The 23,477-nt window shown below is 35.8% G+C and overlaps 1 protein-coding gene across 3 annotated transcripts in view; it reads left to right on the forward strand.

The window, feature by feature from the left end:
• STAM (signal transducing adaptor molecule) overlaps positions 1-23,477 on the forward strand; it is a 78,192-nt gene that overhangs the window by 39,159 nt on the left and 15,556 nt on the right. For all 3 annotated transcript variants that reach the window (XM_027073542.2, XM_053225360.1, XM_053225359.1), the window contains 9 exons: positions 161-307; positions 11,398-11,488; positions 13,142-13,334; positions 14,620-14,714; positions 18,091-18,179; positions 20,247-20,334; positions 20,560-20,614; positions 21,186-21,339; positions 23,081-23,256. In XM_027073542.2, the coding sequence (XP_026929343.1) occupies positions 161-307; positions 11,398-11,488; positions 13,142-13,334; positions 14,620-14,714; positions 18,091-18,179; positions 20,247-20,334; positions 20,560-20,614; positions 21,186-21,339; positions 23,081-23,256 (1,088 nt within the window). The remainder of the gene's footprint in view (positions 1-160; positions 308-11,397; positions 11,489-13,141; positions 13,335-14,619; positions 14,715-18,090; positions 18,180-20,246; positions 20,335-20,559; positions 20,615-21,185; positions 21,340-23,080; positions 23,257-23,477) is intronic.

Consider the following 23,477-nt stretch of genomic DNA (forward strand, 5'->3'; position numbering starts at 1 on the left):
GTAACCAACTATATTTTTCTTATGTATTATCTATAGCTAGGGATAATTTGTGATTCAAAAAAATGTCTACAGCACTTTTATAATATTTATATTTAATGTATCTGTGTTAAATTACCCAGGCAATTAGTACCTTTTAATTCAATTTTTTCTCTATTTTCAGGGTCATCCTAAAGTCTGTGAAAAATTAAAGGCTCTTATGGTCGAATGGACAGATGAATTTAAGAATGATCCACAGCTTAGTCTAATATCAGCAATGATTAAGAACCTTAAGGAGCAAGGAGTTACATTTCCAGCTATTGGCTCTCAGGTATTTTGTAAAGTTGCATGTGTGCTATAGTTGGTTTCTCTAAAGTAGCCACATTTATATGAAGTTTTCTTTTTTTCTACCAAACCAGGTAGTTTTTACTACCCCAAAGGAATTTTTGTTATTAAGTCCTGCGTTCAGTGATGCCAGAAAAATTCAGGGGAATATTTATTTGTTCCAACTTCCACTTTCCCACTGTTTCTCCTTCTTTATAAATAAAGTAAATTAGCTTTTTGCAATTAAAAAATTTTTGAGTTTTTAATAATACAGACAAAACTGCGGTATGGTATCAGCTAATACTGACAGTCTTCTTAAATGCTCTTAATGCTTTAATTTTATCTACAAAGAATGACAGCTTAAAAGTTGGCTGTCCTTAAAATTTAAGGGTGAGTTTAGAGTTTGGTTTGATAGTGAAATTTATGAATACTTGTATTGAAAGTGAGACGGAGATAAGGGAGTCGATGAGAAGAGAAGCGCATGAAATAGCTTTTCACTTAATTAGAACTGACCAGTGCATAAATATGATTGAGTGAAAGGCTGAAATTTCCTTTCTGCCTCTCCCTTCCCCAGTTTATATAGTGGGATCAATCTCTAATTTATGTCACGAAGAAAGCATTTTTGAAAAGGTATCTTTTATTTTTTTTCTATTCTGAGTAAGCATCCTTTGAGATGCCCAGCGAATCTAGGGGGCCTTAACATGTGTGATAATTTATTATACTGTCTTTCCCTACGGCATGGACTGGGGTGAAATATGACAAGTGGTGTCAAAGCATGCACAGAAAACTCTCAAGCTGTGGAGTGCTCGGGGTTTTGAGCACTTCACTGAATTATGAAGTGATTTATCCAGACTTAACTGAACTTTCTTCCCAAAGTACTCTTTTAGTGTGTCTGAATAGTCTTGAGATGTGAAGATGCAGAAATATATTTGGGAGATACGGGAAGGGCAGTATATTTTTCTTCTTACTTGAAATTTGACTTATGAATAGTTTTACAATGATAAATTATGTCTTTAAGAAGTATTTATTCATAATTTGTAGCTGGCTTTTACTACTCTCAGAATGTTTTCTAACATCTGTGTAATTAGGGAATAATTTTATGCAGAGCAACAACAACCTATCTTATAATTAAGTTCCTTGACAAGACAGGCGATGTTTAATTACCAAAGGGTAGACTCCCTATAGAAAACTAGAGTATAGATGCTTACTGAAATTACAGTTTCTGTGGCCTGAGAAGCTATTCTAGAGCTTGTTACTTAAAATGTAGCTTGTTGATCGTCATCATCACCACATGGAAGCTTGTTAGAAATGAAGTATCTTAGGTGCCACTCCAGACCTATGGATTTATTATCTCTATTTTAGCAAGATCTCCAGATGATTCTGTGCGCACGTTAAAGTTTGGGAAGCACTGCTCTTGATCTTGAGTACGGCTTTCAGTACAAGTGAAAACTATTTTTCAGTCCACGATGGAATTTGTTCCAGTTAGAGAAGGAAGGACTAACGATCTATGTGTCATGTAGCTTTGTTCCGTTAACCTAGAATCTCAGGTAGTTGTGTGAACAACTTTAGGGATTCTCTAATCTAATCCCCTCATTTTACAGATGAGGAAACTGAGACCCAGAATGGTTAAGTGACTTCCCCAGGGCCACAGCTCGTAGTTGACAGAGCTGGAAGTAGAACACAGGCCTCCTGACTCTCAGTCCAGTGTTCTTTCCACTACACGATCCTGCCTTCCGGTTGATATAGAGGTTAGTGGATATGTGTCTGTCCGGACTAGGCTTCACAGGACAGGAAGTGGAGTGAACACTGGCAAGAGCACTTATTTATTGACTGGCACAGAAGTTAGGTTCCTCTCCTGTTCAAGAGGTTCAGGACATACATCAGTAATAGTAAAGTTAAGAGTTACTTTTCTTTTTTTCATCTAGATGTTCTAAAGCATATGAAAGCTAATTTTGTTGTAGTTACTATCTTTAGCCACAAGAAATACATAAAATGCGTATAAAGTAAAATATAATCAGCTAGAATGGTGATTTTATTTAACAGTTGTGTCTGATAGCTGATTATTGGAAACCCTGTTTGTGAAGAACTTCATATTTACTAAAAAAAGATCAGGTAGGATCATCTACACAAGTCCCTCGAGATTTTAAACTCACTTAGTTGCCTAATCATTATTACATTTTAATCAGACTAGATCTTTGTCAGCGTACTTAACAAAAGCCTCTGAAAATATTAGGATTTTTAAAGTGTATTTTTTCATCCAAGTACAGAAGAAAATAATCTAAAAATATTAAGAAAAGTCATACTTCAGTCACTTAGCTCATTCCGCTGCAGTTCTCGTAGCACTAACTTTTGACATAGAGATAAAAGTAACGGTAGCCTGCGACTGTACTCGACAAATGAGTAGCAGGAATCATTGCAACACCTAGAACCTGATGATCGGAAAGAACTTTGAAAAGTGTGCAGCTCAGGAGTATAGGGCTTAAATATAGCTTGTTTCTGCACGTCCGTCTCTGTTTTCTTTAATTGAAGAATATTTGACATACAGTATTGTATTAGCTTCAGGTGTACAACATAATTATTGACTGTTTATACACATTATGAAATGGTCACTTTAATAAGTCTAGTTACCATCTGCCACAATACAGAGTTGTTACGATGTTATTGATTCTCTATGCTGTATATTATATCCCCCCTCTTACTTATTTTATAACCGGAAGATTGTATCTCTTAATCCCCTTTACCTGTTTTGTCCATTCCCCTCACCTGCCTCCTGTTTGGCAGCCACCGGTTTCTTTTCCAGATCTGTGAGTCTGTTTCTGTTTCTGTTTTGTTTGTTAGATTTCACATATAAGTGAAATCATACCATGTGTCTTTCTCTGGCTAACGTAATTTCACTTAGCATACCCTCTAGGCCCATCCATGTTGTTGCAAATGGCAAGATATTACTCTTTTATTATGGCTGAGTAATGTGTGTGTGTGTGTGTGTGCGTGTGCGTGCATGCATGTAGCGTGCGCGTGCACATAAACCATATCTTTATCCATTCATCTTTCAGCAGACATTTAGGTTACTTCTAGTCTTGGCTGTTGTACTGCAGTGAACACTAGGGTATATATGTCTTTTTGGAATGAGTGGGTTTTTTGTCCGTTGGATAAAAACCTGGAAGTTTTTTCACACAAAAACCAGAACTGCTGGCTTTTAATTTGTTAAATTAAACAAATTGCTGGATCTTTAATCTGTTGAGGAGGACTCTCCATAGTGTTTTCAGTAGTGGCTGTACCAGTTTACATTTCCAGCAACAATGTGAGGGTTCTCTTTTCTCCACTTCCTTGCCAATACTTGTAATTTATTTACTTTTGATACTAGCCATTCTGTCAGATGTGAAGTAGTTATCTCATCATGATCCTGATTTTCATTTCCCTGATCGTTAGTAATGTTGAATATCTTTTTATATACCTGTTAGTCATCTGTATGTCTTCTTTGGAGACATGTCTATTCAGGTTCCCTGCCCATGTTTAAATTGTAGAACTTGTTTTTTAAATATATATTTCATATATTTTTATGTTATATCTTTGTATATATTTTTATAAATTTTGGACGTTAACTTCTTAGGGGATATGTCACTTATGAATATTTTCTCCCATTCAGTAGGTTGCCGTTTTGTTTTGTTGATGTTTTCTTTGCTGTGCAAAAACTTCTTAGTTTGATGTAGTCCCGTTTGGGTGTTTTTGCTTTTGTTGTCCTTGCCTGAGGAGTTAGAGTCAAAGAAATATTGCTAAGACAGATGTCAGAGAGCTTACTGCCTGTGTTTTCCTCTATGAATTGTATGGTTTGGGTTTTACATTTAAGTCTTTAGTCCATTTTGAGTTTATTTTTGTATATGGTGTAAGAAGGTGGTCCGGTTTCATTCTTGTGCATGTGGTTGTCCAGTTTTCTCAACACTGTTGAAGACACTCTTCTTCCCATTGTATATTCTTGCTTCCTTTGTCATAGATTAATTGACCAAATAAGTGTTGTTTTATTTCTGAGTTGTCTTTTATGTTCCATTGATCTGTGTGTCTGTTTTTTGTGCCAGTACCATACTGTTTTGATTATATGATAGCTTTATAGTATATTTTGAAATCCAAAAGTGTGATATGCCTAGCTTTGTTTTTCTTTCTCAGGATTGCTTTGGCTATTTGGCATCTTTTATGGTTCCATACAAATTTTAGAACTATTTATTCTAGTTCTGTGAATAATATTCTGTGAAAAATTAATATTTTGATATGGATTGCATTGAGTCTGGATCTGTAGATTTAGGTAGTATGGACATCTTAACAATATTAATTCTCCTAGTTCATGATATTGGCATATCTTTTCGTTTATTTGTGTCATCTTCATTTGTTTTCATCAGTGTCTTACAGTTTTCAGGGTACGGGTCTTTCATCTTCTTGATTAAATTTATTCCTAGGTATTTTTTGCATTTTGATGGGATTGTAAATGGGATTGTATTCTTAATTTCTCTCTCTGGTAGCTTGTCGTTAGTGTATAGAAATGCAAGAGATTTCTGTAAATTGAATTTGTGTCCCACAGTTTTACTGGAGGAATGTAGTAGTTCTGATAGTTTTTCAGAGAAGTCTGAGGTTTTCTTTTTAATTTTTTTTTAACATTTATTCATTTTCGAGAGAGACAGAGCATGAGTGGGGGAAGGGCAGAGAGAGAGGGAGACACAGAATCCTAAGCAGGCTCCAGGCTCTAGGCTCTGAGCTGTCAGCACAGAGCCTGCCATGAGGCTTGAACCCACAAACTGCGAGATCATGACCTGAGCCAAAGTCGGACACAACCGACTGAGCCACCCAGGTGCCCCAAGGGGTTTTCTATATATGGTATCATGTCACCTGCAAATAGTGACAGTTTTACTTCTTCCTTTACAATTTGGATGTCTTTTCCTTTTTCTTCCTTTTTTTTTCTTTTTCTTTTCTTTTTTTTTTTTTTGGGCCTGGTACAGTGTACTTTATTGATGGTTCAAGACAAGGCAGGGCTCCTCTTCTTCATGGTGTCTGGGATGGAAACTGTGTCGAGGTTGGGAGGTTCTCAGTGTGTTGGGGATGAGCTGGGGCAAGGATTCCCTAACAGCTCAAGGCTTCTCTCTTCCTCTTGTGCTCTGGCAGGGGCTGGTGGTGCAGGGGGCTCTTACCCAGTTCACCACCCAGTTGCTTTTGGCCAAATTCATTATCATAACAGGAAATGAACTTGACAAAGTGGTCATTGAGGGCAATGCCAGCCCCAGCATTAAAGGTAGAAGAGTAGGCGTCTACTGTTAAAGTGTCAGGAGACCACCTGCTACTCAGTCCAGCATGCCCTTGAGGGGTCCCGCTAATTCCTGCTTCACCACCATCTTGATATCGTCCTATTTGGTACCTTTCTCCAGGTGGCAGACATAATCCACAACTGACACACTCGAGAATGGGGACATGGCAGGCGTGCCAGTGACCTTCCCATTCATTTCAGGGATGACCTTGGTTACAGCCTTGGTAGTGCCAGTAGAAACAGATGCTGTTCTGGGCAGCCTCTTGACCATCATGCCACAGCTTCATAGAGGGCCATCCGTGGTCTTCTGGCTGGCACTGACGGCATGGACTATAGTTATGAGTCCCTTCAGGATGCCAGAGTTGTCATAGATGATGTTGGTCAGAGTGACCAGGCAGTTGGTGGTGCAGGAGGCATTGTTGACAATCCTGAGGGAGTTGTCATCTTTCTCATGGTTCATGCACATCACGAACATGGGGGAATCAGCAGAAAGGGCACAGGATGACCTTCTTGGCTCTACCCTTCAAGTGAGCCCCAAGCCTTCTCCATAGTAGTGAAGACCCCAGGTGACTCCACAACGTATTCAGTACCAGTATCGTCCCATTTGATGTTGGTGGGATCTTGCTCCTAGGAGATGGGCTTTCCATTGATGACAGGTTTCCTGTTCTCAGCTGTGACTGTGCCTTTGAATTTGTCATAGGTGGAATCATGCTGGAACATGTATACCACTTGGTTGAATTCAGTGAAGGGGTCAGTGATGGCAACAGTATCCACTTTGCCAGAGTTAAAAGTAGCTCTGGTGACCAGAAGCCTAATACAGCCAAATTCATTTACTCCAACATTCACCATCATGTCTCAGGGTTGTGGTTGGCAAATCATAAGAAGATGCAACTGTGCCAAATGAGAAGGTGCAGAGCACCCCCCCCCCTTTTTTTTTTCCTTGCCTAATTGCTGTGGCTAGGACTTCCAACAATACGTTGAATAATAAAGTGGCAAGAGTGGGCTTCCTTATCTAGTTCTTGATCCTAGAGGAAATATTTTCAGCTTTTCAGCACTAAGTATGGTGTCAGTCATGGGTTTGTCATATATGATCTTTATTATGTTAGGGTATGTTCCCTCTATACCCACTTTGCTGAAAGTTTTTATCTTAAAAGAATGTTGAATTTTGTCAGATGCTTTCACTGCTACTGTTGAGATGATCATGTGGTTGTTATCCTTTATTGTATTAATGTGGTGTATCATGTTGATTGATTTGCAGATATTGAACTATCCTTGCATCCCTGGAGTAAAGCCCGCATGATCGTGGTGTATGATACTAATAATGTATTGTTGAATTGATTTGCCAATATTTTCTTGAGGATTTTTGCAGGCTTATCGAGGATATTGGCTTTTTTTTTTTTTGGTAGTGTCTTTGGTTTTGCTATCAGGGGTAATGCTGGCCTTGTGAAATGAGTTTGGAAGCATTCCTTAGTCTTCAGTGTTTTGGAATGGTTTCTGAAGGACGCTGTTAACTCTGAGTGTGTGATAGACATTCAGCTGTGGAAGTCTGGTCCTGGATTTTGTGTGTTGAGAGGCTTTTGATTACTGACTCATTTTCATTACTAGTAATCATTTTTTGAGATTTTGTTTCTTCTTCTTGTACTTTTGAAAGACTGTATGTTTCTTAGAATTTAACCATTTCTTCTGGCTTGTCCACCTTGTTGACATGTGCTTGTTCATAGTAGTCTCTTAGGATCCTTTGTCTTTCTCTGATATGGGTTGTAACTTCTCTTTCATTTCTGATTTTATTTATTTGAGTCCTCTCTTTTTTTCTTGATGATTCTGAATAATGGTTTATCAATTTTGTAATCTTTTCAAAGTACCAGCTCTTAGTTTCTTTGATCATTTTTATTGTTTTAGTGTCTACTTCTTTGATTTCTGCTCTGCTCTTTTTTTTCCTTCCTTCTACTGACTTTGGGTTTTATTCTTTTTGTAGTTCCTTTAGATGTAAAGTTAGTTTCTTTGGGACTTTTCTTGTTTCTTGAGGTAGTCCTGTATTATTGCAAACTTTCCTCTTGGTATTGCTTTTGCTGAGTCCCACAGATCTTGGAACATTGTATTTTCATTTTCATTTGTCTCAAGGTGTTTTTTTATTTTCTCTTTGATATCTTTATTGACCCATTGGTTGTTTAGTAGCATGTTGTATAGTCTTCACTTGTTTGTTTTTTACGGTTTTTTCCTAGCAATTGATCTCTAGTTTCCAATCATTATGGTTAGAAAAGGTGCTTGAGAAAATTTCATGCGTTTTAAATTTACAGAGACTTATTTTGTGACCTAACATGATCTCTCCTGCAGAATGTTTCGTGTGTACTTGAAAGGATCTGTATTCTGCTGTTTGAAGATGGAATGTTCTGTGTATATCTATTTAGTCCATCTGGCCTAATGTGTTGTTTAAGGCCATTGTTTCTTTATTAAATTTTCTATCTGGATGATCTGTCCATTAATGTAAGTGGGTATTTAAAGCCCCCTACTATTACTGTGTTACTGTCATTTTCTTCCAATTTGCGTGTTAATACTCATTTTATGTATTTAGGTGCATCTATGTTGGGTGCATAAATATTTATAAGTGTTTTTCTGTTGCATTGATCTCATCATCATTATGTAATGCCTTTTTTTTCCTCTTCTTACAGTCTTTGTTTTAAAGCCTATTTTGTCTGATATAATTAATGCTGCCCCAGGTTTCTTTTCATTTCCATTCACGTGGAAAAAAATTTTTCTGTCCCTTCATTTTCATTGTATATACCTTTAGTTTTCAAGTGAGTCTATTAATGAGTTTTGGTTTTTTATTCATTTAACCTCCCTTTGTGTTTTGATTGAAGACTTCAGTCCATTTACTTTTAAAGTAGTTGTTGATAGGTATGTGTTTATTGCCATTTTGTTCATTGTTTTCTGGTTATTTTTGTGGTTCTGTAGTTTTCTTCTCTTGGTCTCTTTCCTTGTGATTTGATGACTTTATTTAGTGTTGTTTGGATTGCTTTCTCTTTACTTTTTGTGTATCTGTTAATAGGATTTTGGTTTGTGGTTACCATGAGGTTCATTTATGACAACCTGTGTATTTATGGCAGATTATTTTAAGTTGGTGGTTGCTTATGCTCAAACACATTCTAAAAGCGCTACATTTTTATTCCTCTCACCTCACATTTTGTTTTTGATGTCATGTTTTGCATCTTTTTATATGTGTGTCCCTTAAGTAATTATTATGAATATAGTTGACTTTATTACTCTTGTCTTATAATCTTCATACTAGCTTTATTAGCAGTTTGTCAGTAACCCATGCTATGTGTTTTCCTTTATCATTGTAATTTTTCCTTCACATATTTTCTTATTTCTAGTTATGGTCTTTTCCCCATAAAGCAGTCTTTCTAATATTTCTTTGAAACCCTTGTTTCAAGTTATGAAACTCCCATCGCTTTTTGCTTATTTGAGAAACTCATCATTTCTGCAGTTCTGAATGATAATCTTGCCAAGTACAGTATACTTAGCTGTATTTTGTTTCCTTTTAGCACTTTGAATCTATTGTCTGCACTTTCTTCTTGATTGGTAGAGATTACTTCACAGACAATAAAAGATCAATAGGTCTATTTTGTGAAATTCACCAAACTGAAAAAAATTCATATGCAATTGAAAAGGACATTCTGAGGAAGCATACCTTTAATTTTCAGAGATGTGTGTTGATTAAAACCTTAATATCTAAAAAAAATTCCATGGAGAGATGGATCAGAATTGAGTGCTTGAAGTTGCATTCAGTGAACTACAAAAAGCTTTTTAGTATCCGCTTTTCTAAAAATAAATGCTTTGTGCATTTGTTTTACAGTATAAAATACAGTTATGTATATATGGAACTGTATAACTATATATCTATAACTGTATTTTACCCATTATATTGAATATTTTGCCTTTCATTTACTAAACAAATGTTTCTTTATTGTCATCAGTATTTAGGCACATATATTCTCAGGGAATATATAGCATGGTTATGGAGACAGATATAAGCAGATAATTACAATAGAAGCTGAGATTTACTAACTGTTACTAGTGCCAGGCACTAATCTATGTGCTGTACATGTGTTAATTTGAATACTTATAAGAATTCCATTTTTGTTGGTGGTGGTTCCTTTGGGTATTCTAATATACCTTTATAACTGTTCACAGTGTATTTTGAGTAAACATTGTATTATTTCATGTAAACTAGAAATGTTGCATCTGTGGAGGGTTTATCCTTCATTTCATCATTCTTTATGCAATAATTACCATAGCGTGACCTAGATTACCTCTATGTACATTATAAATCCCAAGAGAGAATGTTATACTTTTTTTTTTTTTTTTCAACGTTTATTTATTTTTGGGACAGAGAGAGACAGAGCATGAACGGGGGAGGGGCAGAGAGAGAGAGGGAGACACAGAATCGGAAACAGTCTCCAGGCTCTGAGCCATCAGTCCAGAGCCCGACGCGGGGCTCGAACTCACGGACCGTGAGATTGTGACCTGGCTGAAGTCGGACGCTTAACCGACTGCGCCACCCAGGCGCCCCTATACTTTTTGTTTTAAACCATCATTGGTGGCCCTCATCCTATCTGAGTTTGGAAGCTACATGTTACTTTATTCTCTCAAACCTATCTAGTTGCTATTATTACCCTCATTTTGTAGATGAGGAACTTGAGATACAAAGAGTTTAATGTACCCCAGGTCATTCATTAGAACCTCGTGGATTTAGAATTTGAACCCATGTTTCCCTGACTCCAAAATTTACATTCTTAACTACCTATAGCATAGTACCTTGGTAAAAATACTATCAGAGGAACAGAGAAGAGGATGCTGAATTTAGCAGTTTAGGAATGTTTCATCGAGAAAGGGATTATTTTAGCTGTTTACGGACTGGTAAGTTAAAACTCAATAGGAAAAATGTTGATCAAGTAAAAGGAGCCAGAGGGGAGGACGTTATAAGCAGAAACAAATCTTTGTCAAAGGCCTGTAAGTGTGTGTGTGTGTGTGTGTGTGTGTGTATGCTGGCAGTTCCTGGTAACTGATATGCTGTCAGAATTAACTACTTGTATTTTAGTTTACAAAAAAGTATAATTTTATGAGCATTATATTGTTACATGTAAATTTCTATTCCTAAGGATAACATCCTGCCTTTTAACTGGGCAGGAAGCCATAAAATATAACTGTAAAATAGCTTAAAATTTTAAAAACTATTTGTTTTCAAAATAGACGTCTCCTTCCCTTTCTCAACCCATTTTCTGGTTTCAGAATTTTTCTAAAAAATTTTAAATCTCCTCTGGTCTTTCTTGGCTCGTTGGCATCCTGTCTGCTTTTAGCAGCCCTCAGTATCCCGTTGCTCTCCATTTCTTTCCTCCAGTTCCACATCTTCTCCTTTCAAAGTGGAGGCTGCTACGGTTTGGATTATTTTCTTCTTCCTTTTTTTTTTATTTAAATCTTCTTTAATGTTTGTTCATTTTTTGAGAGAGAGCAGGAGCAGAGGAAGGGCAGAGAGAGAGGAGAGAGAAGAGAGAATCCCAAGCAGGCTTTGTGCTGTCGAGCACAGAGCCTGACACAGGGTTCGGATCGCACAAACTGCGAGGTCATGGACCTGAGCCAAAACCAAAAGTCAGATGCTTAACCGACTAAGCCACCCAGGTGCCTCTGGATTATTTTCTTCTTCAGAAGTCTGTGGTAGATTGATAAGAATGGTCTTGCAAGTTCTTAGATTAAGTGTAGGTAGGAAAATTCGAGAACATCCTGCAAACATTGTCTTCCTTTTTTTGTGTTAGGCTGCAGAACAAGCAAAAGCAAGCCCAGCCCTGGTTGCCAAAGACCCTGGTACTGTGGCTAACAAAAAAGAAGAAGAAGATTTAGCAAAAGGTATGTTTTTTAAGTCTCTGGTGTTGGAAAGGTGGGAAGAAGATGGGCCCTGAATATTTTTTTCCTGAGATATTTAAAAATAAAAGAAATAGGATTTTACAGCTCACACTGAAAGAAATCCGTTTTGTTCCCCTTTGCAGTATCAACTGATACTCTTTTGAGACAACTACTCTTCATATGTGTCCTTTCAGTCTTTCTTTTTTATTAATATTTTTATCACACCATATATCCATAAACAATGCCAAATACTTTATGTGTCCAACAAATTCTTTACTTTTTTAAGTTTATTTATTTATTTTGAGAGAGAGGAAGAACAAGCACATGAGGGGCAGAGAGAGAGGGAGAGAAAGAATCCCAAGCAGGCTCCACGCCATTAGCCCAGAGCACAACATGGGACTCAGTCTCACAACTGTGAGATCATGACTCGAGCCGAACCGAAGAGTTGGACGCTCAACTGACAGAGCCACCCAGGTGCCCCACAAATTGTTTTTTCATAGGGTACATAACATGTACAGTTTGTTTTTTTTCATGCGACAGTACGTCTAAGATCTATTCATAATAAAATATGTAAGTCAAGTTCATTTAACTATTGTGTAATATTTCATTGTACTAAAAAAATGTATATGGCAATTTTCTGTCCTGCTACTGATGGGCATTTGGGTTTTCTGATTTTTTTTTTTTTTTTACTATAATAATAGGCTGCATTGAGAATCTTTGTAATATCTATTGTAGAGATCTACTCTTGATTTGTGGCATTTACTTTCACTTTGATAGTGGTGTATTTTATCTAAAGTTTTAAATTTTGATATAGTCAAAGTTTTTGCTTTTTTGTTATGATTTTGCATTTTTTATATCTTAAGATATTTTTCCCCCAATCCTAAAAGGTACTTTCCTGTATTTTCTTAGGATAGTTTTAAAGTTTGCTTTTTCCTGTTAGGTCTTTTATCAATGTAGAACAGAAGTAGCAGGGATGAAGGGGTTATGGTTTGAGTTGAAGCAGGGTTCTCAGTCTGTTCAGGTTGTATTACAGAGCCTGAGTGACACATGGTGATGACTTCCATTGGGGGAGGAGGGAAGCAATACAAGAGACACATTTGAAATCTCTTTGAGGGAATTTGATAGGTGAGACTTCATTGTAGTTATTTCCTAGTTCTACTTCTTAGACTGATCACAAAGATTTACCTTTGGAGCAGTAAAATGCAGGTTCCCATATACTACCTCTGACATTCTGATTTAGTAAGTCTTCATTGAGATTTGGGACTCTTGGCAAGTGATTGTGATTATCATTTTTGGGAATTGAAGCTATAGAAATATATTGAAAAGATGAAAGAAAATTAAAATATCTGCAGCTAAATAAAAACATTGGATTTGAGAGATAATATCTTTTTATTACCCAGAATAATTTAAATTTTATCCATTCAGTAAAAATAGTCATTAATGGCTGTTCAACTTTTTAACAGTTTATTCTTTAAACTTTCGGTTGTGAATGAATGAATTAAATTGATGAAATGATCTTTATTCAGTATGTAATAATATATCCTAGTTTCCAGCTCCACATTTAAAAGAATGCATTTTTACCTTCAGATATTTTTTTATACTTTGGATTGTTGGATATATTAACATTTGGAGTCTTTTTAACTCATTATTTTCTAGCTATTGAGTTGTCCTTGAAGGAGCAAAGGCAGCAGTCAACCACACTTTCTACTTTGTACCCAAGCACATCCAATCTCTTAACTAACCACCAACATGAAGGCCGAAAAGTTCGTGCTATATATGACTTTGAAGCTGCTGAAGATAATGAGCTTACTTTTAAAGCCGGAGAAATTATTACAGTTCTTGATGACAGGTGATGGATAATATCAAATTGATATTAACTTGACATTCATATGAAAACATGTATTACTTCTGTGTTTCATATTATTCCTGTTGAATGCCATTACCAAAGGTAATAAGAAAAATATTGATGTAGATATTTTCTGTGTCACATTTGGTTGCTTTGCTTGTGTCATATTGTCTGTATTCTTATTTTGTAGTTTAATTTTTTTCTTATTTCTTGTTTAAATTGTTTTTATTTGATTTGGAAGACTAGTTTATTCATTTTTTTTCATCTCATAAGATCGATTTTTAAATTAGTAAGTTAAAATTTTAGAAATTAAATTAGTATAGTTAAAATGTTAGAAAATACACCAAATATGTATGTGTATTTACGGAATTTGTAAGAAATATGCAATATATTGAATTTATTTATTCACAAAAAATAGTATATCTATGTAGGACAAATTCATTTCATGTGCAATTATATACGTTTATATTACTATGGGAGATGATTCAATATATCTGGTTTTTGGCTGTAGCTTTATTTTTACTTGAAAATTGTTACTGATGATGGTTATTGATAATGAAGTACTAAAATTTGCAAGCAGTTTTAAAGAATAAATTCAAAAATATTTAGGTTATTCCTATAGTAGCACATTTACATTCTCTTCTCTTGAGTGAAAGAAAATGAATTAAATTTTGGGCTGGTTAGCTGGAAATTGCACAAAACCTTGATCATTGATTCATTCAAAAAATGTTTATTGAGAGCTTGCTAGCTTTTCTCATACTAGGCACCCAAGATAAAACAGTGAACATGGAGTTGTACCTGGAAGTGTGTTCCTTGTGAATGCTTTGTTCTATAAACAGTGTCATCTGTCATGTTGTCTCTTGTGGGGGGAGAAATGTGCATTTTTGTACAAGAAAAATGTGCATTTTGTATGTACAAGAGAGAGCACTAATTTAGGAATGGATCTGAATTAAGTGCCTACCATTTATTTTATCACAAAAGAGCCTTATAGACAGTGGAGCTCATGAACTACCTGAAGTTGACAGTCAAATGCAGAGACCTCTGTTTTGGAGAGAGAGTTCAGACCTTTTATTAAATCCTCAGAGCATTCGCCAGCCTTCCAAAAGATAAAGAACTGTGTTTAACAGCCCTTTATCTTCTCTGAGGGTTCATCTTCTGTTCGTAGTAATAATATATTCATTTCTTCCCTCATTGGATTGTTGTGGGATTCAGATCTGATAATAATGTAAGTTAAACACTATTAAGGTAGAGATTCATAGAGATAAAAATATTTTTTATTTCTCATTAGTGATCCCAACTGGTGGAAAGGTGAAACCCATCAAGGCATGGGGTTATTTCCCTCTAATTTTGTGACTGCTGATCTTACTGCTGAACCAGAAATGAGTAAGTATTTTCCAGTCTGTAAGTGGATGATAATCCATAATTTTCTTCTTAATAAAAGTTGAGTAAATTCAATTTAATGGAGCTGGGACTCTCAGACATTAGTGCCTCCGAGGTGTTTATTAAAAATGCAGCTTGCTAGTGAGATTATTTACCGAAAATCATCTAATTATCTACAAATTGAAATTATATTTCTACCAAGATTATCCTTAATCAGGTAATTGTGCAGCCTATGGATTTTTCTTTTAAAACATTATATATATATATACCATTGTAAAAACGCAGATTAAGAAGTGTTATGAAATTTATGCATTAGGTATTTTCATTATCGGTTCCTGAAGTGTGACAAATGCAGTGTAATCTCATAGGAATTCTTTCTGTTCAAAGATTAAAGCCATTTCTTTAGCATCTAGCCCCAAACTTGGAGGCACTGGCCTGTAAGTAATATAATGAATGGCTTTCCTAAGACCTCATGTCAGATAGTCAGAAGGAGCCATAACTAATCTTACGAAAACTTTCTCTTTACTTTCCAAACCTGTGCTACCAAGGGAAGTAAACTAGAAAGTGGGGCCTAGCAGGAAAAGTGATGTTACTGGCAGGCATAATAGTTGCAGGAGATGTAAGTATTGGTAGCCCGCCAAAATGTTTGTAGGCAGTTCACTATATTTCTACATAATACGATAGTTCACTGAATCTTCATAATGATGAGTTGGGGTCACCAAGATTAGGTCATAAATGAGAAATATATTCTAGTGTAGAAAGGTTTCTATTAGTGGTTGAAAGGTTTAGAATTTTAAAAGAGCTTTTGTATATAAGTTGGTAGGCTATAGTTAGCTGGCAAAATATCTCATCTTTCTATAATGTGAGTACGAGGGGTCAAAGAAAGTTACAAATTGCAAGATGCTTAGGTCTTTTTTAGTTTACAAGAATTTAAAGAAGGATCTTTGTCTTAGTCACCTTTTCATTTCCAGCAACTGGAATGAATCTTACCCAAACTAGTACTGAATCTTACCCAAAATATAGACTATATAAATATTTATGCAATAAATGATACATAAGTGTGTGTGTATATACGTACATATATACATATATATGTATACATAAAACAACACATATACTTTTCTTCAAAAAATACAGGAACACTTTTCTTTCAAGAGAAGGCTTTAACAGCAAATCAGATACTACTTTTATCTGTGATGAAACGAGGCTGTCTTCTGATGATTGCCAGGTTATCTTGTGTCATTTCATGACAGATTTACAGCGGAGACAGATTCCTGCTACCCGTCCTAATAATGTCGTTCTTTTTTGTTAGAACCCAAGAAATATGTCGTAGGACCTATTTAAGATGGCAGTGTATTGTGTGCCGGCTTTTTAACCTGGGTTTATGGTGGTGGTTTTTTTAATTTGTTTTTTGGGTGTTTGGGTTTTTTGTTTTTGTCCTGAATCAGCTGTTGGAAAGGATAGAATGGTCTTGGACTTGTGTTCAATCTGAGATCCAAGATCTTATATCGATCATGTAGCCGTCTCATCTTGTCCCCCATCGTGTAGAGTGCAGCGTTAAAATGAATACTCTAGCTCTTCTTCCTGTGTTTCTCTCCGGACTTCTGTAAAGAGGAGAACTGGAACAGCAGAGCTTCTGTCATAGAAATGTAGTTATTGAACTTGGGAAAGCAATGTTAGCATGATCGTCATCATGCTATTCTTTGTGAGGAATCAGAACCCCACTTTACTTAATGGCAAGGAGAAGTACCCACCCTGCTTAGCTTGTTTTTTCTTTGGAAGTGTGGTAGATACTGTGAAAACAGTTTGTTTCGTGCACATGTGTATACACGTACACACATACGCACGTGCACACACGCTATACGCAGACGTGCACACGTGCGTAGTAATAGTATTGGTGCCTGTGAGAAAAACACTGACAACTTGTACATGGTCGGCTGGCACGATGTCGAGTCCTCCGTGTGTTCTCTTATGGGTAGCAGCCAATGCATGCTTTCCCAGCTTCCTACTTGTTAATAGCTCAAGATATAAAAAGCAAAAATATCTCTAGCACATGTCTCTTTTACCCCCAAGGGAAAATGAAACCAGCTGAAAGTGTTTTGTATAGAATTTTGCTTTATGGTGACTTACGTGGAATGAATGTATTCCTTACGTTGGAGATTACATTATCTGCATTTTATACAGAAGCACACAATACAGAATACATGAGTGATAGGAGCTTCTGTTCTCAGAGTAAAATCATTGGCCAGATTCCAGCATGCGGACTGGTAGAGCCAGATAGGCTGGCATTCAGATCCAGGCTGTGTCATACATCAGCTTTCTCCTGTGCACGAACTTTTAATATTACTGTGCTGCTGTTAACCTCATTTTAAAATGGGCGTATTTCCTAGTATAAGAGAGTCACTGGGGGGAAATGTAATATTCTATTACACACATTAAATAGTTTAATAATATATTTCCTTTCGTTACTTCTGCTCTGTTCCCAATCCCCTTTTTATAGTTTCTTCTTAACATTGTTATGAATACCAATTGACCACATTGATACAAGGATGAAAAATATAGAAAGTTCATTCCTTTAAAGCTGTATGGACCTCTCAGGATTTGTGGGGAGAAGGTTAATTGCTCTATTAATCATAACCTTGTATTTACTAGTTAATGATACATTGAATAGTTTTTAAAGATTGCTTTGTTGAGCAAGAGAAATAATGTGCGTCTGGTCAGTGGTTTGCAGGTCCCTTCATAACCACAGTGTTATTTCAGAGAGTAATGCAACTAAAAAATGTAGGCCGATTTAGTGGAAAATTCAGATCATTGCCAGTGCTACTTGTAAAGTCCTCCACTGACCTGGATGTCATTGATTCTCCTAGTAAAAACACTGAATGGCATGCCAAAAAACATATGCCTAACTTTCCAGTTCACTACAATGAAATAGTGTGGTCTTTCAAATGAGATTTTTCTTTGAAAGGACTGGTAATTTAAAAGAGAGTTTCTTTTGATCGCAGAGTTCATTTATGTAAAACTTTACTTGTAAAAGAACTTTACTTCTAAAACTTAACTTTGCCCACCAGTTCACTAAATTCTCATATGTAGTAAGTGATTAATCTTTGCTTTGGAAATATCCCTTTTATTTTTAGTGAAGTGTCTTTCCAGGAAAATGTAAAATCTTAGAAGAGAAAATTAAGAAATCTTCACGGAATTCCACAAAATAATGTTCTTTCATTTTTGTCTAAATCTGTTGTCTTAATGACCCCTTAAACTACGTCTCCCAGATCGAAGGGAATATTAAGAAAAATCCAGATTCTCTCATAGAATTTGAAGTGCTTTGAAATAGAATTTTAAATTTCTTATAAGGAAAAGGTGAATATTACATGTTTTGCAGTTAAAACGGAGAAGAAGACGGTACAATTTAGTGATGATGTTCAGGTAGAAACAATAGAGCCAGAACCGGAACAAGCCTTTATTGATGAAGTAAGTGATTTCTTCTGTGAAAGTGGTTCGTACTTGGTATTGAAGTTGAAATACTTGTCTTGTTTTAAAAAAAATGATTACTTGATTAATGCATGTATTTTATGTTATAAAAATTCAGGCAATATAGACAAAGCAAAGATTCTCCTTGAAACTGTCTCTATAGTCTTATTCTGTACCTCATTATTTAAAATTTCTGCTTAATATTCCATAGAATGGACTTGGCATGATTTAATTATTCTTCTATTGGACCCTTAGGTTGTTTGCAGTTTTTTGAGGTTTTTTGATTATTACAAACACTATTGTAGTGAATTTTTTTTTGGATTGAATATAGTTAATAGAATATATGACTGTTTCATTTACAAAGATCATTATTTAATGCTCTGGAAATTACATCCTTTGTAATATCTTAAACTTATGAAAAATGATATGTCATCTTTAAAATAAGTGAAGGGATTTTATAGGTTTTTAGCCTTCTTCTGGAGGGAACCGGAAACAAAGTTTGAAGAGTGCTCTTTTAGAGAAACCGACTGGAGATTGTGCTGAGAGCCAGGGAATTTGACGGGTTCAGGGAAACTTAACATTTGGCCAGTTGCATTACATAAGAAAATGCGTGTAGAGTCAGCCTGGTCGTCCGTATAATAAACCTCATGTCTTGGATTCTAGGTAATTTCAAATAGAGTATAGTGTTTAAAACAAAAATTATCCACATGTTAGTTACCCCCCTTCTCCCCCCACTTTTTTTTTTTTGCTATAAGCAATCTTTTCTGTAGCATGCCTTCTGTTTTAGACTATTTAAAATTAAAATTGTGAATCTTTTACATTAAAAACTGGTAACCATTTCAAAATACAAAATTCTTGTGACTTTAGAAGTTTTTTATGTACTTGTGCGACTTTCACCATCCAGTGATTAGTTCATCTCTCAGTCTGTTCTTTGCAGAAACAGCATTTATTTATTTTTAAAAATAATTTGCTTATTTTTGAGAGAGAGCACAAACAGGGGAGGAGCAGAGAGAGAGAGAGAGAGAGATAAAGAGAGAGACAGAATCTGAAGCAGGCTCCAGGCTCTGAGCTGTCAGCACAGAGCCCGATGCGAAGCTCAAACCTATGGACTGTGAGGTCATGACCTGAGCTGAAGTCGGACGTTTAACCGACTGAGCCACCCAGGCGCCCCAGAAATAGCATTTTGGTTTTAGTTTAAATGACTGCTTAGAATTGGTAGTCTTTTACAGTGTTTACCTAATGTACCTGTGTTTAGTAATACCACCATGTAAGAACCATGCATGGAGAGAAGTTCGTAATTATTACACTATCATTCTTTGGTACATGAGATCAGTATTTTGATTTTTAAAAATTTAAATTTAAGTACATATGTACTTGCGTAATATATAGATGTGTTTATGTAATGATGGTTTCATTAGGTCCATTGGTTTTTGCAAGGGAATATTCTGTGATAGATCTGAGTCCTTGCTTTGAGATCCTTCCAGCCTTTCCCTACATAGGAAAGGAGAGAAGCCACAATCTTACTGCTTCCTTTATGACAGACTGAAACATTGGTGGGAAGAAAATATAGAATAAGATCTTATGACCCTACTTAGAAGAAGAGCTGTACTATAGCTGAGCTGTGCCTTGCTAAAGCAGCTGCTGGATTCGCCATGGTGGAGAAGTAATAACTGAGCTGTTAGTCATAGGTAACGCCATCTTGAGAGCGAAGTTACACCTGTCAGCATGGCAAGGGTACCAGCTGCTCCAAAACAAAGTGACACGGAAATCCACAACCATGACATAACAGATCGAAGAACTCACACGTTGTAAGTTGAAATATGGCTCTCTTCTTCTCATATAAGAGAGTCTCCGTGAGCAGTTTGAAAAATAAGTAGGAAGAGCTTTCAAGGCTCTGACTTCACTTGGTACTAAAGAGAATACGTGGATAGTAAATAACATAAAAGCAAAATTGGAGTCTCTGTATGAAATATAAAAGTTTTTCATCCATTATCTAATTAATGAAATGAGAACATATTGTTGCATAATGATTTGTTGCTTTTTGTATTAACTATTTAATTCTTGTAGGACAAAATGGACCAGTTGCTACAGATGTTGCAGAGTACAGATCCCAGTGATGACCAACCAGATCTTCCAGAGTTACTTCATCTTGAAGGTAAACTTTGTTTTCCATTAACCTTGCACGTAAAGAATAATTAGAGCTTGTCTGTAGTGTTCTGTTACAGAATGGTTTTATATTTAAATAAAATTTAAAATGATATAAAAAAATGTGAACACTTCTCATTCTTCTATGACCCAGTCTTGCTTATATGAGTATCTATCACAGATAAGCTTTTCTTTGCTGTGTTTTCTTATATTTCTTTAAATCTTGTTATCTTAGCAATGTGTCACCAGATGGGACCTCTCATTGATGAAAAGCTGGAAGATATTGATAGGTAAAAGAACATGTGCTATATCTATATTGTGTGTCTTCTTTGCTGAAGTTCTAAGTGTATGCTGGGATAGAGCTGCCTTTTAATTTTATTTATTTTTATTTAAAAAATATGCCAAAGATCTGCCAGAGGTACCAGTTCTCATTCAGTTGTTTTCCACTAGATGTGGGAATTAGAATTGGACCCATCTACCTGCGTTTTTTTTTTTTTTTAAGGGAGAATTTATTTGATCTTAATTATATTAGTCTTTTTAAAAAATAATACTTAGCTGTTCTTATCATTGTAATGCCATAAGTGACATTACCAGAGCCCACAGATGACTCACCCATCTGTTATTTATTAGGGATACCTAGTTATTTCAAGATAAAGTCAAGTACAATAAGCTAGAGTTCTCCCAGCACTGTACCTTAGATAGTTTTGGTTGCCCTGGAGCTAGAATACAGGATATTTTCTGTCATAAGGTTAAAGTAATGTCTACTTATATTACTTTTTGCTATTTTTGTGTGTGGTCGTATTTAGAACATTGTGTCATTTAATTAGCAATTGTATTTGAAATTACTCTGTAATATTTCAGAAAGCATTCAGAACTCTCAGAACTTAATGTTAAAGTGATGGAAGCACTTTCATTGTATACCAAGTTAATGAATGAAGATCCAATGTATTCCATGTATGCAAAATTACAGAATCAGCAGTATTATATGCAGTCATCTGGTGTTTCTGGTTCTCAGGTAAGCTTTTAAAAATTCAAGTATATCATTTTAAATTCTCAACTGTGTTTGAGATTATTTGGAATAGCTGTGTTTTGTAAGATTTGAAACTTTCTAAAAGTAATGCTTAGAGCAAAGTTTAAAAGAATTTTTTACTTGACAAATACAGTGTATAATATACTAATTATTCCAGTAATTCTTTTCACAATATTATTTTTCTTCAAAGGTGTGCATCAGAATCAAACATTTAAAAAAAAATACAGGTTGCTTCTCCCCACCCCAGACTACTGAATCAGAATGTTCAAGAGAAAGGCCGAAACATCTGTATATTTTTAAAGCTTCATATATAATTATCTGGTTAAGAACCATGTCTTCTGTCTGAGTAAATTGTCTAATTACTACGAATTTTTTTGAGAATCTACAGTTTTGGGTTTTATAGTAAGTGGCTTTAATCTGAATGTTTCCATCTTCCTTTACATGAGAAGGCATAGAATTCATCCTCCTTATTCACCTTAAGTGACTATTTCAAGAGCCCTTTTCCCACAAACTCAGTATGGTCACTGTATAGGGACCTAGCCAAGCATTCCATTTTATTTATGTGGGTGGCATAAACTTTGTGCAAATTAATTTTTTATATAATTATAACATGGCCCACTTTCCTTGAAATGAGGGACCAGATCCCTGGAGTGGACCAGCCACACTTGTCCAGTGTGAGGCTAGATGACACCTACTCACGGCTCTTGATACCGGTTTTAGCAAAAAAATTCCTCTTCATGTTTCATTTGCAAATACAAAAAAAAATGCTTTTAAGAGGACTGGAATACCTCTGTTCATAGTGAAGACCTTCTGTATTCTGATTTATGTATGGTCAGTCTCTTAGGGCTTAAACGAAGTGCTAAGATGATTGTCTTCTCTCCTGATGACTGTGTTACTATCTTAACAGCTGGCAAAAATCTCACCACATAGACAGTTCTCTTTTCAAACATGTGAAATGGAAAGATTGAATGAATACTACAGAAAATTAGAGTATTTTGTGTGCTTTAGATTTTGGGCATTTAAGAGATCAATCCCATTAGATTAAAATGCTCTTTCTGGATGCATAGCCCAAGGGCCAAATCCAACCTCCCACCTGTTTTTTGTGTTTGTTTTTGTTTTTGAATAAACCTTTGCTATAACAGCCATTCTCATTTGTTTTTACATTGTTTCCGGCTACTTTCTATATGGGCGGTTCAGTAGTTGTGACAGAAAGGCCCACAAGGCCTAAAATATTTACTATCTGGACTTTTGCAAAAATGTTTTTGCTCATCGCTGCTTTAGAAAGTTAGCTTGCCCTGTGTTCACTAAACTGTAATTTAGGAAATACAAATTGTATCTATAAGCACATGCAGTCTATTGATATAAAACTGAATTCAAAGAGACTTCTTAAACATTTTTTGAGATTCCTTTTATGAAAGTACTTAAAATATCAGTATGGAAAGAGAGAGAATATTAGTTTCAAGATAAGTTCCTTTATTGTTTCTGTATGAAACAAACCTGAGTGTAGCTCATGGTTTGTTTACCTAAGAACAAAAATGATCAGAAAGCCCACTTCACTGAAAAGTATTCTTTAAAATACCTGTCAAAAGAAGTAACTTTTAAAAAGATTTTGGAGCTTTCATTGTTCACTTTATAACTGAATGCCTCTACAAAGAAATTTTGGCACACCTGTTAAAATCTTAGAAAGTCTAATTTTTTTTTTTTTTTTAATCATGACCTGTTCTAGGTGTACCCAGGGCCGCCTCAGAGTGGTGCTTACCTGGTTGCAGGGAGCGCACAGATGAGCCATCTCAGGAGCTACAGTCTTCCCCCAGAGCAGCTGTCTTCTCTCAGCCAAGGAGCTGTTCCGCCATCTGTAAACCCAGCCCTTCCCAGTCAGCAGACTCAGGCTTCTTACCCTAAGTAATTTGAGTTTTGACTGTTATTTGACTACTGTTTGGAGTCAGTGCTGTTATAACTCTTAAATGCCTCCACTCATCTGTAACCGTAAGAACTGCATGAGAACAACCTAGGATAGATGGATGCCATCACCAATATCAGATGGTCAGCCCTGTTTACGGTGATGAGTGGGTCCTACAGGACCCCTTGCAGTATTGCATTACTAGCCAGAAGGCTATTCCTCT

This window comes from Acinonyx jubatus, chromosome B4 (genome assembly GCF_027475565.1).
Source record: "Acinonyx jubatus isolate Ajub_Pintada_27869175 chromosome B4, VMU_Ajub_asm_v1.0, whole genome shotgun sequence".
Classification (NCBI taxonomy): domain Eukaryota; kingdom Metazoa; phylum Chordata; class Mammalia; order Carnivora; family Felidae; genus Acinonyx; species Acinonyx jubatus.